The sequence below is a fragment of the Lindgomyces ingoldianus genome (assembly GCF_010093535.1).
Source record: "Lindgomyces ingoldianus strain ATCC 200398 unplaced genomic scaffold BDR25scaffold_15, whole genome shotgun sequence".
Taxonomy (NCBI): domain Eukaryota; kingdom Fungi; phylum Ascomycota; class Dothideomycetes; order Pleosporales; family Lindgomycetaceae; genus Lindgomyces; species Lindgomyces ingoldianus.
Genome location: NW_022985176.1, coordinates 806701 through 820602, shown reverse-complemented (window position 1 = coordinate 820602; position 13902 = coordinate 806701). Strand labels below are relative to the sequence as shown.

The following is a 13902-nucleotide window of genomic DNA, read 5'->3' as shown; positions in this document are numbered from 1 at the left end:
CGCCAGGCCTGTTCAGTGCATTTGCAGGGCGTTCTCTAGGCTATCTCGGGAGATGGCGTTACCAAATCCTCGTCTACACTGGCGCCATGCCGTGCAAGGACCCCACGTGCATAGTATTGCCCCAAGCTTCCCGGCTCTGTGCTGATGCCCTCAAATTCCTTTTGCATTCTTCCATCCCGCTCTCCGACCGTCTGCCCAAGCCATCGAGCACTTGAGCTCCTTCGTCGCCATCTTCGACATGACCGGACTGGACGCGAATTGAAACATCCCTGTGTGCGAGACTGAGGGCACCCGAAACAATTCCACTCGCCCCGTTCGTTCGAGCATGCCCGTGGGCTAGGACGGGACGTGAGTGTTTCTGCGGCACAGTTCGGGACTTGGGGAAGGGCGCGGCCACCCCTTCGTACCGTAATCCGTATCCACCATGGACATATGGGGGAAGTCGAAGAAACACCAACAGATTGTCGAGCCGCCAGAGAAACGAATTTCAACGCCGGCTGGCCAGCGCCTCTCCGTCATCCTTGAGAATGGCGACACTCCCCGTACTACGAAGACACGTGACTCCCGCATCTCAATGCGAAAGAGTACCACCCTGGGTTTAGGAGATGCGCCGCGCGAGAGCATTGAAGATCAGTCCAACAATTCGTCTGGTTATTCTTATAGTGTGTGGTCGGGTGAGAATACAGCCGGCGAGAAATTTGGTGCGATTAGGAATCATAAGCAAGTTGTGAAAAGAGGGGGGTGGAAGCGGCTGGCACTGATAATTGCAGTGATACTGGCAATAATAATAGCCGTAGCAGTGGGAGTCGCTGTAGGACTAAAGAAAAAGCATAGCTCATCGAAGTAAGATACCTCCTTCTCGAGATGGCATTCCCACATGCTGACCCCGACAGGCATTCAGATTCCCAAGGATCTGCCTCCGTCGTCTCAGGCGCTGCTTATACTGGCTCCCCAACGGCAACCGTTTCTATTTCTCCTACCTTAATACCGTCCAACTTCCCCCTTGGATCCTACAGCATGGTCACCTTCCTCGACACCGTCCAAGCGAACTGTACATCGAATGCTGCAACATGGACGTGCTACCCATACACCATCTTCAACTCCGACCCCAACAAAGCAGTCGCCACATTCAATTGGATAATATCCTCACCTTCAACCGGGAAATACCAAATCTCCAGCACCGAGAACCCTTTCTCTATTTCGTTCACCAACCAGGACCTTGAATTGCTAGATAAAGGCCAAGATACAGAGCGCTATCACTTCCAGCTTACCCAGACAAAAACGGTGTCACCCTCGTCATCGGTGACCAGTGATAATGCGGCGGTCGAGTGCAATTTTGAAGGCACATCACTGCAAGCTTTCCTATACACAAAAATGGGAAAGTCGTATCCCGATACCTCGAAGGGGGAAACGTCAGGGAATCCGAGTTTCCCTGTATGGCCATTCGGTAAGTCGACGACTTTACTTTCCCACGTCGCGGAAATATCTTGAAGCTGATTTACTGGCCAGCTGTGCGTGTGGAACAAGCAGTCGGGGGCGGGCAAGACATCCCTACATGCTACAAGCTCAACAACGGATCTAAAGGAGAGAAAATCACAGATGGAATCTCATCCCAGGACGCAGGGTCCCTTTGCTCTTGCCTGTACAAGAATTGGAGGACGCCTACCCATTGATATCTGGCCGGCCATCTACGAATTACCCACGTTTGTCTCGTCTCGTTCGGCTCTGTGACGCGTGCTGCACTTCCTTCCTCTTGAACCCTGGCTGTATCCGTATATATTTGTTAACTGTTTCACTGGAAGATGTTTCATATCAGGTCAAGCGAGGAGTTATCGGGGCGTATATTTGTCGTTTTACTCCCTGGCAGAGATATTGTAGTTTAGAATATACTGGCCTGGGCCGGATGATCTAATGATGTTGTCTGTTTCCAAAAAGAAAAAGAAATTGCATTCCACTCGCGGACTTTAAAACCTGTTACTTCTTGGAAGGGGGCCTATTTTTTATAACCCATTGGAATTGTATACGACGGACGCCTACAAACCCGTCGATCCCCGTGAGGCTTTTCGGCGTGTTGACAAGGTTACCTACTAATCGGAACAGTCATAATGTCCGATTGCACCACTGCAAAACTTTCAGTGGGTACAGTCTGCACTACGCGGAGTCCAAAAACGCCATGGTTGCTCCTCTCTATTAGCTTTAAGACACCGGTGTCGCCCAATGTGACTACATTTAAAAGCCACCCATAGTCCCTACTCATCAGTTTTCATCTTATCTTGGTCCTTTTCACTCTCTTCTTTGACTTCCTCACTTTCCTCCTTCATCTCCTCGTCCTTCGCGCCTGGATTTTCCACCAACCCGGGGCTCTTGCCCATCCTTCCCAGGCTCGGTCTACCCACGGCCCCCTCAATATCCAAACCTGTGCCACTCTGCCTCTGCGGGCCTGTGTCCTCTATTCCAATCAACTCCGGACCTCGAGCATGTGGAACCTCTTCTTCGCCCTCCACTGTCTCAACTATTGTCCCTCCTCCTTCACTATCCCCAACCATTGTCCGAGATGGTTGAAGCGAATGAGGATTCGATAGCACGACGCCGGCTTCCTGCTCTTGGCGGAGGATCTCGCCTTGTGTGACGGGGCCAGTGGAGGGTAGAGATTCGCCGTTCGGATGGGAGGACTGTATCTGTGGATTTGAGGGTGTGGACGTAGGTGGTGAGTTGAGGCCATTCATAACAGACACGGTTTCGATCCTCCCAGCGCCATGGGGCCCATCAACCATTTCCGTCGATTCGGATATTAGTTCGCTGCTCGAACCTCGATTCTGTAGCCAGGGGATTGGGGTTAGCAATGCGCCACCAAGGGATTCGTCGGAGCCTAAGGTACTCGGCGCTGTAGACGTCATGCCATTTAGAAGGCCTGTGGCGGTGGGAAGGACGGCTTGTGGGAGAGGGAAGATTGTGGTTGGGGATGAGACAGATACGACGCGGTCGAGGGCTTTGAGGTAAGGCGGGAGAAATCGGTAACGCTCTTTGGGCTGGAGAACCAATTCTGCCAAACGCTGTATTGTGTGGGGAGGGCTCTTGGAAAAGTTCTTTGAGAGAGTGTCTCGTATTGAGGAATAGAAGGCCATGGTCTCTGAAGGGAAGGACAGGGGCTCTTCGGAGGCGGAGGGTGTGCTCGGGAAGGCGGGGACGGGTGGACGAGGAGGGGTAGCGGGCGGGGCATTTTCTTTATCTGCGCTTTGCGATTCCTGGCTTGAGAGAACATTCTGTGGGCGCGAGGGCGTGTTGGAGAGGGAGGAGCCTGGGTCCGAGGGGGGAGTGGTGGGCTTGGGGAAGTCGTTGACTATCTGAGTTGGTACGTCAGAGGAGGCGCACGAAGATTGGGCGGGCGGTGCGGAATGTACTGACCTCATCCAGGCGAGCCAAGATGTACTCGAGGGCGCGGGGCCATTCCTTCCTGCAATTGACGGTCAGAGAAGGCGCGACACGGACAATGGTGGAAGCAGCTGGGGAGGGGCAGCTAGGAGGGGCAGCTGGGGAGGGGCACCCACGGGTCAAGAGAGCCATCGTCGGCGGCCTGCTGCAGTATCTGCTCCGCTGGACATCTGGTAAGCATGTGACGAAGGGAGGAGGGACATAGCAGGAGGGCACTTACTGGACGTCATATCTGCCGCGCACAGTGTCGGTGAAGGTGAGGAGGACTGCTCCACACTCACCAGAGACGCGATGTGAGGGACTGCGCCACAGAGAGCAACAGGAAACTCGACGACGAAACCCGGCAAAACACTGGCTCCCGAGGGGGCAGACCAATAGTGGCCGGGCTGCGCTTGGGGGAGGGGCTGATGGCAGCAGCAACGCGTCTGCTGCCGTGGGTCTGTGTCCCGTGAAGAGTTGGGCTGAGCAGCGAGGCTTGGGACTGAGGCTGTGCGCTCTGGTGTCGACGATGACTGATGGCGCGTGAGGGCTTTCTTCTTTAACCAGGCCGTCAAAAGCAGCCCCCTGCTCCCTCTCTGTCTGCTCTCTCGCTGAATCCTCGCCTTCTGTTGGTGACAGCAAAAGCCGTTTGCAATTTGCTGTCCGCAGTCCGCAGTCCGCAGTTCGTGTTTGCAGTTTGCAGTTTCCCGCGCTCTCCTGTCGCAGCTTCCCGCCGCCGTGTTCCAAGCTACTTCCAAGCCTGGTAACAGCGGTCGGTGTTCAGAGCGAACCTCGCCGTTCTTGCCTCCTCGCACCAGGCCAACGAGCGCCAGGACCGGCCCAAGCCATCAGCACAGCCAAAGACTACCAGCTCTCCATCCTCTCTCCCTACCCATCATCACCACTATCCTTCCTCTCTCTCTCTTCCGCCGCTCGTTCCCTCGGCTGCCCGCACTCCCGTGTTATTCTTTGCTCCCCCCCCCCAACTGAGCCAATCGTTTCCCCGACCCGACCGGCTGCCACTGCTGCCAGCTGTCGGGCCCTCCGCACAGCCAAGGAGTTGAGGTTTCAGGACCGCCCGAGTCCCCAAGCATTAACTCTCCTCTTCGAACGTCTGGTTTCAGCGTACGACAGCAACTACTGCTTGTCCAGCATTCCCCATTCGCTGTCCGCAGTTCGCACCCTTCGTACGGCCAGAAGCTGCACACAACTGCCTCACACCAGTCTCAGCTGTGCTTCTAACGTCCCCCAATCGCCTCCACGCCACCGTCTCCGGGAACACCATACTGCGCGACTCACAAGATCCTCATAACTCGCCCTCTTCAGCCGCCAGCTTGCGGCTGACCCTCTCGCCAAAATTTCTCCACACGAGGCTCGCGCATCCCTCCTCGGAGGCCAGCCTCTGGACAGAAATTATCAGCCCTATCCCCAACAACCCTTCGCTTCGCAGCCTTACGAGACGCAGTCCGGCGGATATCACCATCGCGAAGGCTTTCCAACCCAGCTCCCGCCACCCGTTCGGCGTGTCCCCAGAATGTATATCCCCAACACCAAGTGGACCTGGTCCTTCCTGTTGGTGGCCTTAGTCCAGGCCATAGTTGCCCTGGCGTTGGAGGCGTATGTAAAAGCATCACCCCCGAGTATGCGGACCTCAACTAACAGCAATGTAGTTATGTGTTCGGCCGTTTCCAAACCAGCCTGAGATTAAAAGGGCAAAATAAGGATGCACACAACGAGCCTCGCACCATCCCAACATATCTTGCAGTGTTTATGTTCGGTTATCTCTATCAACTAGTCCTGGTCTATGATGCTCTGCGACTGAAGAACACGATCCAGGTCATTGGGCTGGTCCTCTATAATGTTGGAATTCTTATATATGCCGCGATCCAACTCGATCAGATTCGGGATGCTGTCACCGCCCTAGACTCGAACCAGTTGATCGTCCACCATTTCTGGCCACAGGTCAAACCTATGTTGATCGCTTTGCCTTGCTTGATGGGTTTAGGAACCGTTATCTTCGCATTCCTTGCTTGGAAGCTATATGATGAATTTGCATGGACCATCTACAAACACATCAGTGCCGACTTGCGCTTGAAGAGGAGATATTTGACTTATCAGGTACGGCCTTCTGCCCTGATACTGACGTGCTGAAGACGGTTGCTTACTTGAGCATAGATCTACATCGCTCTCCTTAAATTCGACTTTTTCTTCTTCCTTGGCTTCACCGTCCAATTCCTCGTCGTCGTCCAGAATACCACCGACGTTGAGTTTGGTCTCACTATTGCTGTCCTGTTCGTAACATTCATCCTGCTCCTCCTCGCCGCATTCTGGGTCCGCCGAGAAAACATCGCTGGCATGATCGTCATCATCCTCGTCTACTTCTGCGCCCTGGCCTACTTTCTCTTCAAGCTTATTCGCATGTACGCCGCCGACAGAGCTCGAATTGAGGACTACAAGCCGGCTCGCAAATCGCTTACAAGTTTCGCTGTCATCACCATCTTGCTGCTTTTGGCGACAATTGTCATTGCCTGTATGTGCACACACAACTTTAACAAGGGCCTGAAGCCACATATCCAGACCAGAAAACCCGGCGGGGGTGAAAGAGGGGGCAAGGCATATAATACTGAAATGCCTTCGCTAAGTGGGCCTCAGCCGGCTAGGATGGAGATCGATTGAATACATTTCTCTCGTTTTCAATTCGATTGCTGTACTAGAATGCTCTTCGAGGGATATGCCCTTCCGTTCCAAAATACAGAGATGATCACATTTTCTTGGCGTTTTGCGTGCATGGCTCTGGTGTGAATACAACCAGAGTCGATAGGCGTTTTGGGGCATGGGAAGTTGATCTATATCTTTTTGGAAGGATGGTGGATCTGAATTGGGATTCATCGTATGGGCTTCTGACAGAAGGGGTTCGTGTGAGCCGGTTCTATTCCATGTTGCCGGAACCGAACATCCTCTCTGTGCCGAATTTCTTCTGGGGGTTTTCTCTCAACCTTTATTTTCTTCGTCACGGCCGCTGTATAGCAGTATTCTGTCAGTCTCTTGGAAAAGGGTCGTGTATACATATCCCCACAGGTAGTCGGTCTATCATACGGGACTCGATCTGGTTTCGGTCCGCATCTGGTGCATTAGATTGATGAGGGTCAACCATCAGCGAATTGGATTCTTGTTCACTCTGGAAATCGTGTGTTAAGTGCCGCTCTGCCTGGCCGTATTGCCTTAATTTTCATGTGATAATCCCCATGCACCCTACAGAAAAAGTAGGTACTGTGATCGAAAACCAACCCAATCCAAAAAAAACCCCGGGATAGGAAGGGTATCTTATGCCGAATGTATGTGTGGAATTTAACCCTTAGGAGGCCCATGTACCTAATGCATGGAGGGTCTAGCCCCAGCGTCTTTGAGCCTTAACATCGACCACCTTGTCCAACATGCTCTGCTACATGATATCAAAGATGAACTAGATTAAGAGGAAGGAAGCTCTTTCTCTTTGCCGCCCGCGGGTCCAATCTCTCCCCCTCCACTATTGAGGTAGCTGAGGTAGCAATTCCAACCTGTTCACATTGTTAGCCATGCAGCTTCTCATCATACCCCTCCTAATCCCTTCAAGCCAACACCATCCCTCGTATGAAGAAACCCAACTCTCTCTCAGATTCAGACTTACCAAGCGCCACAAAATTCACAACCAACACCCTATGCTCTAGCGGGACGTACTTGAAATTCACAGCCTGCACCCAAGGCCACAGCAGAAAGTTATTAATCATGCCAGGCTTATACGCTTTCTGCAGTTTCGCCTTCGGATCCGAGCCTTCGAGGTACGCCATTGAGGAGAGAAATATCCCCATGTTGATGGGTGCGAAGATGAATTGGTCGCAGCCGACACGCGCGAGGATGGTGGTGTTTGTGGAGGAAAGGTTGATTCGGCGTTGGAGGAAGCCATACCAGGTGGTTGCTGCGGGGCCGAAGAATGCTGGGGTGGCGTTAGGAATAGGACTAGGGGTGGGTGGAGTGGATGGAGAAATGGATCAAACTGAGATGAAGGGAGTGGGGGAATGAGAAATGTATGCACATACCGCCGCCGTATAGAGCCATGCGACCCGTTCGCGCAAAATTGTGATTGTCGAGTCCGACTTTTTCAACACCTTGTTGAGCCATGACGTCGCCGGTTGCGAAGAGTATCTGGTGCCCATCCATCAGCATCCATCGGCTATTTCGTCCTCCATGTGTGCTCCTCTTTCTAAGCTCGTGAGCAATAGTAAATTACTCTGTGCATACATACCGCCGTAGTAATACTCTGCGTCAACAATGGCGCCGATTTCAGCTTCGCCTGATACCTGTCCTCATTCCCTCTGTTAGCAATCAATCCATGTCAATCTTTGCCAATCAACCACTTTCCCCCCCACTTTCGAAGGAATAGCTTTACCAACGCAGCATCTTGATGGACGTGTAGTGTCAATCTCAGCTTCAGACCAGTTCGGCGGGTGTCAATGGCCTCCGTCAAGTAAAAATATGCGGTAGAATGGCGTGAAGGGCTTCCAAGGGTGGGTGTTGCATAGACCCACCAGAGATGAATTGTGATGATGTCGATAGGTGCAGGGATCCACAGATTTGGCGTGGGCGCTCAGACCAAGTGCTTTTATCTTCGCTATGGCTGTGGCTGGTAACGCGGGAATCGGGATACCGAATTTGATTTCATGCAATGCGCCTGACTTGGATATCAAGGTCATGAGCGAGCGAGCAAGTGAGAATAGCGACAACAATCTCATAGGGCCTGCCCCAGCACACGTGTGTGGGCTGGTGAGGGAAATGCTCCTTGAGTACCTATAACTATATACTACATATTAAACTTCTTCTACCCACTCCTCGGCCCCTAGCTCTTACACTACGTCCGTTCCATTATCCAGTTCTTTCCAAAGCAGGCAGCACGCGGCAGCCCGCTCCATTCTTGATACACAAAGTGACTAACAGAGGATAATCTCAGGGGTAGAGAGGGGTGCAGAAACGCCCAACCATTGAAATGATCTACTCATTCCATTCCATTTCAAAAACCCACACTATCTCGACCCAGAGCCGACAGCAGCGAAAGGGAAAAGGATGTAAAAATTAATGAGAAAAAAAAAGGTACTCCGCAGCAATTTACCGAAGAACAAACCAGACAGAAACAAGAATCAACAACCCAAACGAACACAGACAAGAAACACCTGATAGACGCCCGCTAATGCGTAGAATTACCCTGGCACCTGCTCTTTCATTCTCCTCTTTCCTGCTTTCTCTCTTGTTTGTATGCTGATTAAGAACCCTGTGTGAGCAATAGTGACCGAAGACTCTGGTATCCAGCATTATCAACCCGTGCGCACCATCCCAGCACCCGAATGAGACATCAAGACTCTCAAATCAAATGTTGAAAAACAGCCAGGTAATGCTACAATTCCCCATCCTCTGTCTAAGATATGCCAGCTGGAGCAATAACCGAACCGCACTCTCACTACCACATTACACTTCCAACATCCGTTTCGTCACCTATCCTCTTTTCCTCTCTGCCTGCCTATTCTCCTGAAGAGATCCATAACTCGTTTGGCCGAGCCTGAGCTTCCGACGTGATGACCCTGCTTGGGATCTTCGTAAGCGTCTGCAAACTTGCGACTCTTCTGTAGCACACCGGGCCGTTCACGTGGTGGGGTAGGTGCATCGGAGCTGTTGAATCCGGCGGGATACTTGGGATGCTGTGTGCCGGGCGCCACCGGCTCTGAAGCTTGAGAATCATTAGCGTGACGATATGGCCTATCAGGATCACGCTCGCGATAGGCCTGGGAAGCGGGATGAGGTCCACTAGGGCCGGGAAACTTTTCGTCGCCAATAGGTGGGGCGTAGTCGAAGTTAGTCTGCTGTGCAGGTGCAGATGAGGGTGCTCCTCTGGCATCCTTTAAACGCGAAGAACTATCATGTGGACCGTCGTAGAAGCCCGGTACGTTGCTCCCTTGAGTGCTCTGGCTCGGAGAGCGGCTTTCACCTCTGCCAAATGCCATTCCTGATCTAGCCGTACCTCGACTGCGAGGAGCTGGGGCGATAGGTCGACGTGGGTCATTGGTAGAGTGAGAGCTGGGTGGTGGCATGCTATCTCTGTGGCTGGAAAAGGTTTTGGATAGCGAGGCAGGGAGAAGTGAAAACCGCCTCGATGGTTTCGTAGCCCCCGACTGGTCGGTGTTCTTCCGACTGAAGCCAAACGAGGTTCGACGCGATGATTCGGTTGACTGTCGCGGCGCCTCATCATTAGCAATCGGACCTGGCATGCTTGTAGGAGGGTATGACTTTTGGATCTTGTTCGGGTTGTGATTGGAGTGGGAGTGGTCTTGGGAGGGACGGCTACTGAATATAGACGTCACCCTCCCGAGGGTCTCACTAACCGTGTTGGAACGTCTATGACCCTTTTGATTGGTACCTGGCGCTTCCGTTGTTGTCCGAGTATTCGGCATTCGCTGAGTGCTAGGCTGTCCAATAGACGGTTCGCCTATCGAAGTCTCGGGTTGAGGTACTGGGGCCGAGATGGAATATTGCGTTCCTTTGGGTTGCGAAAAGCGACCCTCAGCATTCGTCTGAGCAACTGTCGCTGCGGCGGGTTGTCCGTAAGAGTTGCCCCTGGAAGGCAGACGAGAACCTCCACCCAGGGTGCCGCCAGTCGAGGGCCTGTTCGTGGATGAGACAGGTATGGTGCCGAATGCGGTGTAATCCGAGACTGATCTCTGCGCATCTCTTGCGGGCCGTGTTGGCGCAGGGATGGTATTCTGCGCAGCTGAAGGACGTGTCTGCCGAGGATTGGTGGTGGAAGATTGATAGCCGTCCGTCGGAGGCACTTCAGTTGGTCCCTGCTCCTTAACGCGAGATTTCGATGGCCCAGCAGCAGCAGGAGGTGATGTCTCGCCACGAACAGTCTGCGACTGTGGCGCAACATACTCCACCTGCACGGTTCGACGTTTGTTGTCACGTGCAGGCTTGCTCTTCTCGGTCTGCTCATTATTCCTGTTGATCTGCTCGCGTTTCGCTGTCAATCCACCAACCGGAGAGACTGCTGTATGCGGCTTCCCTGGTTCGCGGACTGATGCGCTTCGAGCGAGCATAGGGGTTTCAAATGGATCCTCTGCGGCGGGGTTAGCATCAAAAGAAGTCATATGCATTAAGCCGAGAGATACTTACTTGAGTAAACCGTAGTTTTGGAGATATCATTTGATGTTGTTGTGCTTGAAGTGATGAAACTGACGACATGGGCATAGTCACTGAGCCAGCTATGTCGAGCCACCTCGAACAGGTCAGCTCTTTTTCTCGGATCCGGCACCAAGATGCGCTTAAGAAGATCTCTTGCATGCGGCGTTACATATTCGGGGAACGTTAACGGAGTCGATACTATGTACTTATACAGGAGGTTTATGTTGTCTCCTTCGGGATTGGCGGGATCGTCATCAAAAGGAAGGTATCCAGCCAACATAGCATACTGTCTCAAGGTTAGAATCATATATTGAAGGTTGGGGAGTTAGGACTCACCAAAATGACGCCACAGCTCCAAACATCGACTTTCCGCCCCGTGTACAGCGAGTCACTAACAACTAACTCGGGGGCAGCGTAACACGGGCTACCGCAGCTGGTTTGCATGAGATCTCCTCGACGCGCTCCATCTGTACCTTCTAATCCCATCTGTCTCACATAGTCTTTGTTGCCGAGATTAAACTCGATCTCTTCTCCAAGCTCGTCGTTAGGATTGAAGGTGTTGGCAAACCCAAAATCGGTGATTATGATGTTGCGGTTGCGGTCCAGCAGTAAGTTCTCTAGTTTCAGATCCCGATGCACAATGCCCTTTTTGTGGAGATAGCCGACGCCTGAAATCAGCTGTGCGAACAAGCGTCGTGCTGCGCCGTCTTTCAGATAGCGGTGGTTCAGAATGTAATCGAAAAGTTCCCCGCCCGAAGCATACTCTAATATAATACCAATATGCCGCTCCGTCTCAACCATTTCATGCAGTCGAACAATGTTTGGGTGCTCAAGGCCCCTGAGGATATGAATTTCGCGGTAAATCTTTTGCAGCCTGTTCTGGTTCGATCCCAATGTCTCGCGGCGTATCAACTTGATGGCGACTTCGACACTACTGTCTTTTTTCCACCCCATCTTGACTTTACCAAACTCGCCCTCTCCGAGAGTCTGCCCTAGAATATAGTTGCCGAATCTTGAGCGTTTTCCCGAACTCTCCGACTTTGAGTGGTCTTGCCGGCTTTTGCCAGCCCCTCGACCGCCATCATCAACACCTTCACTTCCTACCAATCCTAGGCCGGTTATAGGAGTAAGGTCAGCCCCCGCCGGCCCAGGCCGTGCTTCAGCTTGTCTCATCTCCTCACGAGCAATGTCTTCCTGTGGGTCCGCGACCACGATCCGGTTGATAACAGTGCTCTCTTCGCGGGCGAGATTAGTGCCTGTGGGTGGTTGGCCGACGGCCGTTGCAGACCGACTATGAGCCGGTTGTGTAGGGGAGGGCTTGGCTCTACTAGAATTGCCATGATGGCGCGGGCTGTCCTTTGATGTCGAATGTCCCTTCCTGCGAGGCTGGGTTGGATCCTCGCGTATCCTCTCTTTCTCGCTTCCCTCGGCGTATGAAGCTGGCTGCGATGCTCGAGAGGTAGATGGGCTATTGTTTCCAGAAGTGGCGCTGGAGGTTTGGTTACGGTGCGAGGAGGAGCGCGGGGGGGGCATGGGAGCTCCGGCGGCCATAGACACAGCCGGCGCTGACACGACTGGAGAAGAGTGCGTGGAAGGAGGAAGAGGGTGCGCGCGGGGGGTGTTCAGAGTCGAGTTGTTGGACACGGCTGGGGATTGATGAGCGGTGAGGGGAGTGGTTGGAGTGTTGGGCGACGCGCCATTCCCGCTGGGCCGTCGCGACGGCTTGCGTGAGGAAGTCGGAGGTGCAGCTGGCGGTGACTGCTGGGGGTAGTACTGCTCGCGGCCATGTGGTGACTGCGGCTGTTGATATGATCGATTTGATATGGCTGGCCCGCTCGTCTGCACAGCGGCCGACGACATGGTCCAGCGAGGAGGGCGGTGGGTGATGGAAACACTCGAGGCAGGCTGTCGTCGGCAGGCGTGGTGCAGTTCTTTCAGGAACGGAGTTGGGTCGGAGGGCAGGAACTGCTATTACGCATCCAGTTTCTCAGGATCAGGCTCTGACGGCGTCGCAACGGCGAACGTGGCCTGGATCGCGGGCGCAAGCAACAATTGCGGCTCGAGATGCGGGCGGGCGCGCGGCAGATGGCGACTGCGAGGGCGCTGCTGGTGGTGATGGCCGTTGGGGGAGCTCTGCAGCCGGCCTTCACATGAAGCGCGGGTCGACAGCGCAGGTGTGAAGCGAGTGAGTGTGATGGGCCACTGAGCCGGCGTGCAGTCGTCCTCAGGCCCCGGACGGTGCAGCAACTGAGCAACGAGTGGCAGCTCGACCGCCAATGGGAGCAACGTCGAGGCGGCTCAGCGAGGGCGATTCTTGACTGACTGATGGACTGGAGCTTGACGTGAGTGGAGAAGAGGAGAGGACGGCGGCTGAGAGTGAAGGGTCGTGGTAATCTCGCTTTTCGTTTTGGGAAAGTTAGGGGGGTTCGGCTTTGGAACAACAACCTCTGCGATGCTGGCGCGCGGTGCAGACAGCACAAGCCGGGGGCCTCCTGGCGAGCTGCTCTGCCTTGCGGGCGACCTATTTGCGCCCTTAGACTCGCCTCGGAAGCCTTTGGGCATGCAGCGGATGTCGAGAGTGAATATCCCAGTGACTTTTGCAGTCGGCTCAGCTGCAGGGCACTACGCTACGAACAGAAAGGGAGAGCTCGGGCAGGTTTCAAAACTTGGCTCCGTCTCGACGTGACCGCAACCTGGTACGCCGCGCTGGGTTGATTGCGCACATTGATTTATGCCATGCGCCCGCAAGACTGCCGCATGCTGATACAGCATATTGTGCTATTGCTCTTGATATCACCGAGCTGCGACACCCACAGCAGCACACGGCACGTGCCGATGGCGTCTCAGGCCGTGTCTTGCTTCATCCGAGTCTGCTCCCGAGCATGTGCGAGCATTGACATGCACTAGCCCAGCACTCGATCGGACAGCCCGATCTTGAACCCTTTGTAAACCCGTGAGACTTTCTCCCCTTGACCACCAGACGCGCTCACGGGCAGTGCCCCCTCGACTACGAGCCGCAATGACAACAATAACAACAACAACAACAATCACAAAAACAAGAGCAAGAATGACGTGTAAGACGAGGGTCCCAACCCCTTGCCCGGCACAGCGCAAAGCTCCTGGCCATGGGCACCGCAGTGTTTATCAAAAACAAAGGCATGCCCTAAGAGAGCGAGTGCCCACGCACCAGGGATGTCCTTTCACCAATCGGGCCTTGCCTCGGAATTGTCCGCCGCGTCAAAGTTCGTTCCGACCTGTCACGATCGCGTCTTTCCGCACGGATACTCT

General features: G+C 53.8%; 6 protein-coding genes across 6 annotated transcripts; 3 read left to right on the top strand and 3 right to left on the bottom strand.

Moving 5' to 3' along the window:
• Positions 1 to 168: 168 nt before the first annotated feature.
• BDR25DRAFT_334143 (uncharacterized protein) lies at positions 169 to 1910 on the top strand. Its single transcript, XM_033692907.1, has 3 exons — positions 169 to 843; positions 894 to 1447; positions 1510 to 1910. Exons 1-3 carry the CDS (start codon positions 425 to 427, stop codon positions 1671 to 1673), a joined length of 1137 nt encoding a protein of 378 aa, XP_033547827.1. The 5' UTR covers positions 169 to 424; the 3' UTR covers positions 1674 to 1910.
• A 44-nt stretch (positions 1911 to 1954) lies between these two features.
• Positions 1955 to 3870, bottom strand: BDR25DRAFT_261296 (uncharacterized protein). The gene is made up of 4 exons (XM_033686693.1): positions 3653 to 3870; positions 3549 to 3594; positions 3406 to 3454; positions 1955 to 3344 (listed from the first exon to the last, which is right to left on the bottom strand). The coding sequence occupies exons 1-4, from the start codon at positions 3660 to 3662 to the stop codon at positions 2250 to 2252; spliced, it is 1200 nt and encodes a 399-aa protein (XP_033547826.1). The 5' UTR covers positions 3663 to 3870; the 3' UTR covers positions 1955 to 2249.
• A 951-nt stretch (positions 3871 to 4821) lies between these two features.
• Positions 4822 to 6181, top strand: BDR25DRAFT_28753 (uncharacterized protein). The gene is made up of 3 exons (XM_033688333.1): positions 4822 to 5028; positions 5082 to 5529; positions 5587 to 6181. Exons 1-3 carry the CDS (start codon positions 4946 to 4948, stop codon positions 6085 to 6087), a joined length of 1032 nt encoding a protein of 343 aa, XP_033547825.1. The 5' UTR covers positions 4822 to 4945; the 3' UTR covers positions 6088 to 6181.
• On the top strand, positions 6129 to 6596 carry BDR25DRAFT_28736 (uncharacterized protein). Its single transcript, XM_033688319.1, has one exon. It carries the CDS (start codon positions 6276 to 6278, stop codon positions 6549 to 6551), a length of 276 nt encoding a protein of 91 aa, XP_033547824.1. The 5' UTR covers positions 6129 to 6275; the 3' UTR covers positions 6552 to 6596.
• A 283-nt stretch (positions 6597 to 6879) lies between these two features.
• On the bottom strand, positions 6880 to 7747 carry BDR25DRAFT_224054 (uncharacterized protein; the record flags this gene model as incomplete). The annotated part of the gene is made up of 4 exons (XM_033685133.1): positions 6880 to 6968; positions 7079 to 7384; positions 7488 to 7593; positions 7694 to 7747. Coding segments are annotated over 4 exons (555 nt in total), but the record flags the coding sequence as incomplete, so codon positions are not given.
• A 1095-nt stretch (positions 7748 to 8842) lies between these two features.
• Positions 8843 to 12693, bottom strand: BDR25DRAFT_28702 (Pkinase-domain-containing protein). Its single transcript, XM_033688291.1, has 4 exons — positions 10951 to 12693; positions 10606 to 10900; positions 9819 to 10549; positions 8843 to 9665 (listed from the first exon to the last, which is right to left on the bottom strand). Exons 1-4 carry the CDS (start codon positions 12472 to 12474, stop codon positions 8931 to 8933), a joined length of 3285 nt encoding a protein of 1094 aa, XP_033547822.1. The 5' UTR covers positions 12475 to 12693; the 3' UTR covers positions 8843 to 8930.
• Positions 12694 to 13902: the final 1209 nt, after the last annotated feature.

Coding starts and splice junctions, on each gene's coding strand:
- BDR25DRAFT_334143 (XM_033692907.1), top strand. CDS start 425: ATGGACATATGGGGGAAGTCGAAGAAACACCAACAGATTGTCGAGCCG. Junction 844..893: donor AAAAAGCATAGCTCATCGAA/GTAAGATACCTC, acceptor TGACCCCGACAG/GCATTCAGATTCCCAAGGAT. Junction 1,448..1,509: donor TTTCCCTGTATGGCCATTCG/GTAAGTCGACGA, acceptor TTTACTGGCCAG/CTGTGCGTGTGGAACAAGCA.
- BDR25DRAFT_261296 (XM_033686693.1), bottom strand. Junction 3,455..3,548: donor GACGATGGCTCTCTTGACCC/GTGGGTGCCCCT, acceptor CGTCAATTGCAG/GAAGGAATGGCCCCGCGCCC. Junction 3,345..3,405: donor TCTTGGCTCGCCTGGATGAG/GTCAGTACATTC, acceptor GTACCAACTCAG/ATAGTCAACGACTTCCCCAA.
- BDR25DRAFT_28753 (XM_033688333.1), top strand. CDS start 4,946: ATGTATATCCCCAACACCAAGTGGACCTGGTCCTTCCTGTTGGTGGCC. Junction 5,029..5,081: donor GTTGCCCTGGCGTTGGAGGC/GTATGTAAAAGC, acceptor ACAGCAATGTAG/TTATGTGTTCGGCCGTTTCC. Junction 5,530..5,586: donor GGAGATATTTGACTTATCAG/GTACGGCCTTCT, acceptor ACTTGAGCATAG/ATCTACATCGCTCTCCTTAA.
- BDR25DRAFT_28736 (XM_033688319.1), top strand. CDS start 6,276: ATGGTGGATCTGAATTGGGATTCATCGTATGGGCTTCTGACAGAAGGG.
- BDR25DRAFT_28702 (XM_033688291.1), bottom strand. CDS start 12,474: ATGTCGTCGGCCGCTGTGCAGACGAGCGGGCCAGCCATATCAAATCGA. Junction 10,901..10,950: donor GGAGCTGTGGCGTCATTTTG/GTGAGTCCTAAC, acceptor ACCTTGAGACAG/TATGCTATGTTGGCTGGATA. Junction 10,550..10,605: donor CAAAACTACGGTTTACTCAA/GTAAGTATCTCT, acceptor ACCCCGCCGCAG/AGGATCCATTTGAAACCCCT.